This window comes from Dioscorea cayenensis, unplaced genomic scaffold (genome assembly GCF_009730915.1).
Source record: "Dioscorea cayenensis subsp. rotundata cultivar TDr96_F1 unplaced genomic scaffold, TDr96_F1_v2_PseudoChromosome.rev07_lg8_w22 25.fasta BLBR01000513.1, whole genome shotgun sequence".
NCBI classification, from domain to species: Eukaryota; Viridiplantae; Streptophyta; class Magnoliopsida; order Dioscoreales; family Dioscoreaceae; genus Dioscorea; species Dioscorea cayenensis.
In genome coordinates this window covers 18,724-30,960 of record NW_024086904.1, presented here as the reverse complement: position 1 = coordinate 30,960, position 12,237 = coordinate 18,724, and the positions used below count along the sequence as shown (strand labels likewise).

General features: G+C 33.8%; 1 protein-coding gene across 1 annotated transcript; it reads left to right on the top strand.

Annotated features, from left to right (window-relative positions):
* The first annotated feature begins 7,851 nt into the window (after positions 1-7,851).
* Positions 7,852-8,561, top strand: LOC120254580 (dirigent protein 4-like). Its single transcript, XM_039262669.1, has one exon. The coding sequence runs from the start codon at positions 7,873-7,875 to the stop codon at positions 8,437-8,439; it is 567 nt and encodes a 188-aa protein (XP_039118603.1). The 5' UTR covers positions 7,852-7,872; the 3' UTR covers positions 8,440-8,561.
* Positions 8,562-12,237: the final 3,676 nt, after the last annotated feature.

The following is a 12,237-nucleotide window of genomic DNA, read 5'->3' as shown; positions in this document are numbered from 1 at the left end:
TTGATAAGTGTGATGATCATGAGAGTTTAATTGTGTTTCTTGTTTTCTTGAATAAATTCAATGCTATAAAAATGTTATTGTTTTTTGGTCTGAATGATTGAGATTGTCAAATGGTTGTTTGGATTTGGCTTCTTATTTCTCTTGGAGTTTTTTTAATAAATATTTGTGTTTTTTTTATTAAAAACAGTTGGCTGGTATCTAAGAAATAGAAAAATTAAATTATAATATTAATTTTATGAAGTGTTCATGGCAATTGGAAAAGGATTATTATCTAAAGTACGGTATGATTATTTAAGGTAGGTAAATGGGTGGGAAGATTAAGTATAGTAAGTTAAGTATGATAATTTGCTGCACCATCCCAAGGTCAACTGGTTGTTAATGCTATTACTTGAGTCCAATGTTACCAAAAAAAAAAAAAAATGAAAAAATAAAAATAAAAATGTATAATTAATGTTATTGTTTTTAATAATGAATAAGTGACATTTTGTCGAACGGAGCAGATGCCGGAGTAATGTAGTGTAGGAGCGGAGATGTGTAGGGGTGCAGGGGCAACACCCCCGCAATACTATATAGTGATATTTTGGTAAAAATACACCGGATAGGGTATATATATATAATATGTAATCTTAATTTTTGAATAAGAGAAGCTATAGCTCCCGAGGACATAGGCATACTGTGATCTTTAGCTTCATTTTTCACCCAAAGTTTGCCTAGATATATAGTAGGTTGGAAAATGGGTTGTTTGTAATATTTAATACCTTGGTGGTTGTCTGAATAACTGTAATTTTAATTACCGTCTTTCAATCTGAGACTGAGAGGTTGGCAGTTTTTGGCTTCTTAATAGAGCTAGGAATTGGGAGATGAAGGAGAAGAATTGAGTGCTTCAAATAAATCTTTTTTGTGAAAGGGATTAGGGATTTGGAGCCTCCCCATTGTTGTTCACTCCCACCTTGTATTGCTTCATCTCTACAGTTGATTGATCGCCTCACTGCCTCCCTTAATTTTTCCTGCAAGAGTTTTCTGTTGAAGTTGATTGAAGATGATGAATCGGTGGCATCCAACGTGGAGGTAGTTATCATGGTTACATGCATGGTTACCTTGTTTTATTAATGGGTAGTTATTGTTACGTGTCACATTGTTGTAAGTTTCATTCTTTGCATGAAACGGTGTCATCTTCATTATATATATATATATATGTTGTTGTATTCAGTGAAAAATAGAATCTGCAATCAATTCAAAGAATCAATTCAAAGAAGTCTTTGCATTCCTCTTATAATCTGTGTACTTTTTTCTTTCTTTACTCTAACATTTTCCACGTAAATCTTCGTGTTAACTGTTGATTGGTATTTATTTTGCCATGCTTATTCTGCATTCATCTATTTGCTTTCTAATGGTTCTTCCCTTTTTTTGCTCTTTTGGATGGTTATGGTTGATGTCAATACGGCACACATGATGTTCTTTAATATGTTGGTTGTTTTCTTGGACATTGATTATTCCGGTTAGCTATATCTATCAAGTATTTTTGTCATCTAGAAGCTTGTAAACTTAGGTGCATAACAAGGTGTTTCTATAAAGTACGCAAGGTGTTCGATGAAATCCCTGTGACGACTTAGCTTGCCATTTTATTGTTTCTGTTGGCTTGTTACACTAACACATATTCTGTCAAATCTCGTTAAATCTCGTGTTTGTGTGATTGCATTGATTTGTTTTCCCCTTTGATCTGGTTTTATTCTTCAACACATTTGAAACCGCAATAAAACCGATTTCGCCCATCACAGGCCCAAAAGAATAATTCAAGAAAGCAAAGAAGAAAATGTATGCATTCATGTGAATTTTTTGGTCATTTACCAATGTGGGACTATTCACAAAGAAGAAGATTACACAATATCAGATTTTGATTATATATATACTCATCTTCAAGTAACGTGCATAAATTTGAATCTATGCATGTCCCTGAGGCGGTTGAATCAACGTCCAACTATTCCCGCTCCCTGGATAAATAAAATATTAAAATAACTCCTGACTCCTGAGCTCACTCAACCTGTTCTTTCTCTATCTCTTTCCCCTCTCGCGCTCTCACATCTGCAGATGACATTTTCGGTTCTCTACGTATATGAGGCCTAGGTCCCGCTAACTATAGCAATGTGCCTAGACTGGCTCAAGTTTAACAAACATGGATGCTTATGGCTAGTGTTTTATGTTTTTATATCTATGTTTTTTAAATGTTGTTTTTTTTAATACAAGTCCATATTGGTTTTAGATTAAATACAAATAATTTTCTGAAAATATTTTGAAAAACGTTGGAAGAAAAGAGGTTCAGGAACTTTGAACTAAAAATAATTTGCTCTTAAAACATTTACAAAGGTCATGAATGGGGAATTCTCTGGACTTTCAACACAATATTAGGGTTGTATATAAATATACCCGAAAATAACTCACTGTATCATAGTGGTCCTTTGGCATTAAAAATTGAAAAGTCAAAAAAGCCAATGCTCTCCATTTGGTCACCTTGTTTAAAATTTATTGATAATAAATCCTCAATTTTTTTTTATATTATTGATAGGAGGTTCATCAATTTTTACTAAGGAATTTTTCTAATGTTATTAATTTGCCCACAAATTATAATCAATTTGTCAACCATTGGATAGACTCAATGCATGTACATCAAAGTGTTTCACGTCATCGTTTCATACAATCGCTCACCCCGGGATTTCTATACTATTTTCATACTGTAAATATACTGTACATCCGGGTTCTAGTACTGTTTAATACTGTTTATATTCATAAAAAAAGACGCTCGGCGTCTATTATTCAAAAAAAAAAAATTATAATCAATTTAGTAAGATTTTCCTTTTAAAACGAATATGATTCGATTAATGCTAAGATACAACCCCTAGCTCATGTTAAGTTGATATTATCAACAATCTTGTTCTATTTATTTAGAAATATAAAAGACAGTTCTTTTAAAAAATATGATAAAATATGATTGATTTAAATTTAAAATAATAATGTTTCCACACATCAAATAAAAATAATAATAAAAGGATTTTAAAATTTAGTTAGTCTTAATGAGTTTCCAATGCCAACTGTTTCATTTGTTGAGTAAAATTTTAATTTTTTAAGAGTTTAAATGAAAAATAATATAGATACAGAAAATGACGAAATTATATAATTAAATTAATATTGAATATGCCGTACGTTTCTCTCACCCCCAAAATATTATATTTCCAACCCTATAAAATCAGGGCATGCTAGCTAGCTAGCTAAACACCCGTCAACACAACACAAGAGAGACCAATCAGTTAAAAGATTTAGAAAGATAATGAAGAGGAGATCAATGGATGGAAACCTTGGTGTTCTCTTTTACGCTTTTTTGTTTTTTTGGTCCATGCTAAGTAATGCTTTCCATTAATCCACACACATGCATGCACGGTCAAGCTTTACTTGACTTTAATTAGATACACTTCCTGAATGCTCATGTTTTGATTGAGTGACATGTTTACCGTTTTTCATTATGAAATAATAAAAAATTTAGATTTTTTTTAATAATATATATGCTAGCTAAAGGTGAAATAGTATGTCATTTGGACCCTCTTGACAAAATAGTATGTCATTTGGACCCTCTTGACTGAATGGTTGTTGCATCATTTGAATGCTTGATAAAAATTGATTAATAAAGATTTTTATGCTATAGGAAGTTGTATATTAATGGGGTGTTTGTTTTGAAAATATTTTTTTTGAACCTATCTGTATACGTACGTAACATATATATATGTCTTAATTCTTTGCCACCTTTTGTAGATTACTAATATGTGTGTTTAGTTTTGATTTAAACAATTAATTCATGTATCCTGTAAATAAATTTATAAAGAAAACATTAATACCATCATCTTGACACAGACTCTAAAAAATAAAAATATATGAAAATCATATCTATCACAATAAAATTTTCCTTTTAATTAAAAACATTCAATTTTGGGGGAATTATCAAAGTGCAGAATTCTTCAACTTAATTAATCACAGGTATAGCAGTAAAATCCTAGATTTTGTGCCAAAATACAACCCATTATTTATTAGGTTTTTGTTTTGAATATATAATATGCTTGATAGCCTTACTTACATTCAGAGAAATAACTTTCCATGGTTCTTTAAGACATGCTATTTAATTTATCCTACTCACACCTAGTTGTATGATATGTATATATGTTGCATGACCCTTTTTTCTTAAAAGTTAATTATGCAATTTCATAATCACTTTTAATAAATGGATTTTGTAAAATTAATGTTTCCTATTATTTGCATTGAAAATTTTCCTCAAGGTAATACTTTGGCGTTAGTGGATCTTATTTGTAAGAGCGTGTAATGAATTAATTCAATCACCACTCGATTTATCAATATGATGAAGAATTTCCAGTCTCCAATCAACTAATACTTCTCTGAGTAATCAATCAACAATAGATCTACTATGGAATTGCAAATTCACTTCAATTCATGCAACAATGGCACAAAAAAACAGTAGATCTAATAGCAATCACCAAGAAATCACATTCGAATGAAAAAGATAACCTCATTCTCCAACACAGCTACCAGTAACTAGAATGAATGCAAGAAAACAGTAAATGAGCTCACAGAACTATAGATCGGAGCGATCTACAACGGAAAACAACAAGATAAAGTGGGAAAGGCTTCCCTCCTGTCTGATCGCCGGAGAGATCACCGGAGATGCCATCAGGTCCAATCTTCTTCTCTAATCTTCTCCCATTCAATTCATTTGGCGCCAGAGAAATTCCCGCGCTCTCCATTCTCTTCACAACAGAGCGTTTACGTTATTCAATCAATATCAATTCCTACTCTTTTGTTTCCTCAAATCCTGATGATGATGATATTATATATGATCATAATATATATACTAATTAGTATTTGAATGCAACGTTTGCTGGCGCTGTTGTTGAGTGTAATATATATGAATGTTTTTTTATTATTGATAATTAATATGTGCATCTATATAAAAAAAAAGTGGATAGGGATAACAAATTGTTTGAGGGTGTGTGATTCAAATTTATATATCTATACGTACGCTTCTGCATGTATACATGCAACCCTAGTGTGTAATCTATTATTTAAAAAAAAGAATTAATCATATTATTTACTGATAACATTAATTGTGTAGGGAGTTCATCTATCATAGATGTAAAATTGATTTAAGTTCTTTTTAATATTTTCTCTCCGTTCTCATTAAAATGTTAGTTTAGTGATGATTAAAAATATGATCAACTACAAAAGGTCTGAAACAGCAGATCACCTTCTTCTAAGGTGTGATTTTACAATGCGCATTTGGGCATTCTTTTGACAAACCCTAAATCTACTTTCCCAATTTTAATCAATTTTAGAGGTTTGGACATTTTGGATATCATCCATAGATGCTCCGTTTTGAGCTCTTTGGGATCTTCTTTCAAAAGCAATTTTCTAGAACATATAGCTTGAAAGAAACAATCGTATATTTAACTTCCATGTTTTGCCATTACATTCAGTTATTATCAAAATTATACTTGTTTCATGCCTAGCTTTCTGCAACTAGAGATCCACACCAACAACTTCCTAACGACTCAATTCAGAATCTCAAGCGCTCGTTGATCTTCCAGAACGAGCGACAGGTTGAGCTTTCTAGTATCACAGAACCATCTCAGGAGTGATCCCCCCACCCGCCAGCATGAGTAGACCTTTGTCTCTTTCTGGCAAACTTCGTTCACTTAGCTGTGTGACTTTTCTTGTCTTTTTCTTCTGTTAGTTCTTTTTTGTGGTTGTTAGAAGTGCATCACCGGTGATGAACTTCTATCCTTTTTCGGTCCTTGTTCTTATTTTCTTTGCTTTTCTTTGTTCTTTGTTCTTGTTTGGTGTGTTTTTGTTGTTTTGTTTTATTTCAACTTGTACTATTTTCAGTCTACTTGAATAAAGTAGTTGCACCAACTTTTATTAAGAAAAAAAAAATGTTCAAGAAGTAGAAAAGGTACATTTAATTATCATCATCATTATTATAAAATACAATATAGTATTCAACTAGATAGAGAGATATTCTCTGAGCATTCACCGGTCACGTTCATTCTCAGTGGTTGGAGCAATCTCATTTTATTTATTTATAAATTAAAAAGGAAAACAGTTAAGATTATTAGGGTCATTCTATATTTATATTTTTGATTGGCAAATACAATAAATATGAATGCATGTGTTTCTCAAAAGATAAAAACATAAGTATTAAATTTTGACTAAATTACTTCAACCAAGTAAATAATAAATTGACTTGGATCATATATTACTTATTGGCAAATACAATACATTGTGTATATATATAAATCTCTTTGATAAGCAAAAATATATGAGCAAAATTACAACCATGCGGAGATATAAAAATTAGAATAAATAAAAGTCCTCAATAATCACAATTATTTAATATTTTTTTAAAAAGGATTGCACGAGTATATTAAGGAAAAAAGTCAAAACTTTTAGTAGAGAAGTTAAATACCAACCTCTTGTTATTAAGATGGTATAATCACATTTTTGTAAATTAATATTTTTTAAATTGTTGAATATTTATAGAATTTTCATTCAACAAGTCGTTGCCTGTGGCCTCTAAAATATTTCAAGCATCGAAGGGATAAGTTCTAGATGAGGGAGATTATCAATAGAGCAAGGAAAAACTCAACTAAAAATATAATTCATTATTTAGAAGATATACACATATGATTTTTTAGCAGCATATTATTTTAAAAAGAGTTCTCGATCAAGCACCTACTACTACTTACATGCTCTTCAAAATTATAATCATTTTGATATATATATATATGGGGCTGCGTGATCGTGATCATAACACTAATTTAATCAATCTCAGCTGTCAAAACTGATTTCTACTATCATGACAAAGTTATATAAAACCCAACACCCACTCACTGCCAGTTTTTTTCTCTCTCTCCCATTGTCACTAAACACCGACCCACTACCAGTTTTTTTCTACCTCTCTTCCATTGTCACTGTCGTCAACTATGGACGATCTACGAATATCCATAATTGACGTATTATATTTATATAAATATATATATATATATTTATATATTTTAACAAATGGAACAAACACTGTCAAAGAAACAAACAAGTATGAAGGTGTATGTGCAAATTATTGTATAACCCCTAATTAGGACTCTAACATACATGTGGAGTGGTCTAATATGGAGAGCAATGATGGCCTTTCACATGCACCCAAAATAATGTATCATACACGGTAACCTCACTATTGTAAATCGCCTCCGGCATACATGAATCATCGGGTTTGTACAATATTGCATGGTATGACTCCTCCTATAATACTGCATACTGTTATACTATATTTCTACACTAAAATAATTTTGACAACCCCAGATTAAAAAAAAAATTTGATCTTCTTTGCTTTTGGAAGTAAATTACATGAATGTAGAGTAACCTTTGAGGAATCAGAATGTCCTAGGTTGTTCAGAACATCCTAGAAACCCATGTTCTAATCTCACTTCTAATCACCCGTAGCTTAGGCTAAATTAATTAATGTTGAAGACTTTTTTATACAAAAAGTGTTTACGGGGAGTATTTTTGAATTATAAGGATTAAATTATTGTTTTTTTATTACTTTATCTACAACGACAACTAATTTTATTTGACTTAATACTCTTCTAATAACAACAATCCTATCCAACCACAGCGGGTACCATTTGACAAAGGACAACAATAGACAACCAACTCAATAAGAAACGCCGTACTTTTCCATATAAAACAAACCCCACTTCTTCCACTATAAATAAGACGAATAATAACATGACCAAGGGCAAAGAATTATAGAGAGATATTAAGATGAACAAGTTGAGAATGAATAACGTAAACCACCTTCTTATTCTTCTTCTTATGCTTCTCTTTGTTCTAACCCTAGTTTCCCAAGGCCATGCACACTTCTTCGGCAAAGAGAAGATGGCAAGCTTCATCTTCTACAACCAAGAAAGAGTCACCGGAGACGACCCCCCTGTTGTATTGGTTGCCAAGCCTGAAGGCACCACAGTAAATGCCTCTAGTCTTATTCCATTTGGGGCAGTGTATGCCTTTGATACACCTTTCACTGAAAGACAAGACCCAAACTCAAAGGTCTTAGGAGAAGCACAGGGACTTGTTGTGTCTGCAGGGCGGGACAAGTCCTTGCTTGTGTTTATCTTGGATTTTGGGTTCACTTCCGGTCGTTTTGCTGGTAGTTCTTTTAGTGTGTTGTCAAGAAACCCTATAATGGAAGCAGAAAGAGAAATAGCTATTGTTGGTGGCCGCGGAAAGTTTAGGTTGGCACGTGGGTTTGCTTATTTACGTACAGTCGCGAACACTACTAGTTATGGTTTTATAGTTGAGTATAAGGTTACTATTTTCTATTATGAATAAGTAACGACTGTGATAATCGATCATGGGAGTTTGATTATGGGCTTCATCTTTCCTTGAATAAATTTGAAGTTGTAATATTATTATTATCGTTTATTATTACAAATAAAGAGAGAAGTTCAAGATGGTCGTTCGATTTTAGTTTTTTATTTTTTTATTTTGGAGTTTTTATTTATTTATTTATTAATAAAGCTTTTTTTTTAAAGGTTACAAAAAAAATTAAGAAATGGAAAAATCCAAATCTGGATATTACCTTCAGAAAATGCTCATAATATATAATTCGCCAAGGATTACCACGTCTGAACTCCTGTATCTAGTCTAAACTCTACAAAAAATGAAAAATAAAAACAATTTTTTTAAAATAAATAATTTTTTTTATAGTTGATCACTTTTGTTTGTTCCTTCAATATTAAGGTTAGACTTTAAATTTAATTAAGGTATTTAAGGTAGTTAATGGGTGTGAAGATTAAGTACAATATATAATATACTTTGCTTTGAGACAGTGATCACTATTATTTTATTTATTTATTTATTTATTTTTTGACAAGGTGGAGAAACCACATCTATTAGCAAAAAGAATAGAACATCAAAAAACAACATAGAATTGCCCACTAGCTATGGAACACCAAACACAAAATACAAAAAACAAAAGGAGACAAACCGTTTACACAAGGCCACTAAGGCCACACCAGGAGCCCACTAGTCAGCACTGTGATCCACAATCACCTCGGAGGATGGCTCCTCCCAAGTTTCCTCTGCAACTGCGTCAGAAAACTCCAAGCTCTGTCGCACAATCGACATAGATCCCTTCATCTTCTCCTTAACACCATCAAGAGCCGCTTTCGAGCTCTCCCTACCTGTTCCTTTCTTCTTAGATAATCGTGGTGGCTCGGCCACAAAACCCGCCGCCTCATTGAACCTAGAGGAAGGTTTCTTGTGCCTCTCACTCTTCCTGGTACCTTGCAAATTTTCAGTAGGTCCCCCCTCTGAGCCCGAATGAAAACTTGGCTGAAGTACCCTGAGGTTCCTTTCAAACTCAGAGAAAGAGTCATCCGATTCCACAATAACCTCATGAGAATCCTTGACTAAAGAATGATCCTCCGGACTAACAGGATCCTTACCCCCTTCTGAAAGATTGCCCCCATCAGCAGACAGCGGAACACTATCCGGAATCATGGCCGAGGTACCCCCCATAAATTGCCACTTGAAACCCACTCGAGGCTTCAAGAGTGGCAAAGAATTCTTGTTAAGATAAATATCAGATGAGAGAGCCAAATTCTCATTACTTGGCTCAGTAGGATCGGGCCCCAAACACACCACATCATCCCTCATGGTCTTGGGCCCAGACCCCAGCCCAAATGGCCTAAGGCCATGTCGGCCCACCTCACAATCCAATACAGGATCAAATTGGGTAGCAGGGTGCACCAGGCCCAACATATCCAGGCCCAGAACCTAGCCCAAGCCATTATTCGAGATCAACGGGTCATCCTCTACTGCCTTGGGATCAGCCGCGATCTTAGCAATCAAAACCTCGGATAGGTCAGTCATCTCCATGTGGGCAGCAGCTATCTCTCTCCCGACAACCTCGAATGTAAGAGCCTCAACCTTTGTCACTACGCCGCGTGTCAAAATCTTCACCCCAGGAGACGGATCATTCCTTCGCTCGACACGTTGCCATCTAGAGCCATGCGCAGTCCGAGAGGCCTTACCTTGATGCCGACCCTGCTCGGAAGACCGAGACACCGTAGACCCTATGTTTCTTCTCATGATCTTTGTGTGACCAACGGTCCGCGTAGGTCTCCGGTCGGGGGAGCACCGCTCAACCACCGAAACAGGATCCCCAGCGCGAATACTCGCCACCACTTTGGGAGAGCAACGCTCAACCTCCGAGTCACAACGGTCCCTCCTGCTAACCTTACGCCCGGTCATTGGCACCGAAGGCACCTCACCCATCGTCCTCAGCTTGCCCTTCTCCTCCATTGGGATGTTGTGAGTGTACCGGCCTCCCACCAGCATCTGCATCTCAGCCACCTCATCCACAACGGTCAGGACGTAGCATCCCAAGTCTCTGCGAAACTTCGGGAAAGCACCCTTGCATATACGCCGTGATAAGAACCTGGTACTTCCTCATTCCAAGGCTGCATTCCACCTCCATAGGCAGCTCAGTTCCCCTCCGACGCCAGATCAAGGCAGTAATAAATTTCTTATGGGGGACCGCCGCATGAGAAAGAATAACAAGCTCTCCTACCGGCCTTAGGACCTCAACAATGACCTCCCAGCACCATGCATGTAGAGGTAGATTCCAGATCAGAGCCCAATGCCCCTCCCCAGCCGCACGGCCTTCAGCCCCCAGCTCCGCAGACCACGGTGCGACCCTAAGAGAGTTTTAGATGGAATGCATTCACCTGTTTTTCTTCTAATAGCAACCACAAACCCATCCATTAATCAAGGCAAATGACAACAACAAACAACCAACTAAAGAGGAAAACTCCAAACCTTTGCATTAAACTATCCACTTCCTAAACTATATATAAGACAAGGTAAATAACATGACTAAAGGCAAAGAAATAGAGAGATAAGATCAACAACAAAGAATGGATACTGGAAACCTTCTTCTTCATCATCGTAATGCTTCTCTTTGTTCTACCTCTAGTTTCACAAGGCCATGGCCGTTTTTCCTTTGGCAAAGAGAAGGTCACACACCTTCACTTCTTCTACCAAGAAAACCTTACTAGTTTCCAAGTTGGCCCTGCGGACACGGCCCACTAGCTCAGGGCACACCCGCAAACTGACAAGCTGGGGCAGAAACTACTAGTTCATGGGCCGGCCTATGGTCTTGTAATTTTAAATAAAATTATAAAATATAATTTTAGCAAATAATAGAAATGCAAATTAATAATAATAAAATAATTTGGCTATGCGTATTTTTACATGTAATTGTCATGTCCTTTTCTTTAGGTTAGCCGGTGTGGGACTAAATTTAAATATTACACGGCTTATTTATTATTAATATGTTTTCATAAAGATATAATATAAATAAAAAAAAATTAATTGTTGGGGTGACAATGGTAATACTGTTATAAGAATGTAGAATCTTGTAACCTTACTTTTTTTCCATGTTTAAAATTCAAAATTATTTAAGATAATTTCAATTAAATCATAAAAATTAAAATTTTTCATTTATTAATTTTTTAAACCATTGTTATTTTTTTTCAAAAATCAAATATAATTTTTAGAAATTAAAAAATATTTTTAACATAATTTCATATAAATCGCAATAATTAAAAAAATTATAGTTATCAATTTATTTTTTTTTAAATACTTATTACGGAATGTTTTTTCTAATATTTTCAAAACCGGATTTTAGTTAACAAGGGATTAAATGTAAATCTCTTAGAATCATTCGATTAAAAGAGATCATTATGGGGTGAGAATTGAAGAGTTATTATTAAATGAAAATTTTATTATTCTTTAAAAAACTTTTAAATATTGAAATGATAAATCTAAAATTTTTAAAATAATAATATTTCTTTTTTAATGAGATAGTTATTACCATTATCTTATAGTGAATATTTTTGTCCTAATTTAGACTTCTTTCAATAAAATATATATATTGGCATAGTGAAAATGGTTAAAAGATTTATAATTACAAAAATTATAAATACGGTGAAAACTTCCTTATCAATTTAAAAAAACAAATTTAGGTTAATTATTTATTAATCAAAATTTTAAAGAATATTATGATTTTAATTTAATAATTGTTTAAAAATACACAAAATTTTAGAGTTTATGGTCTTAAAT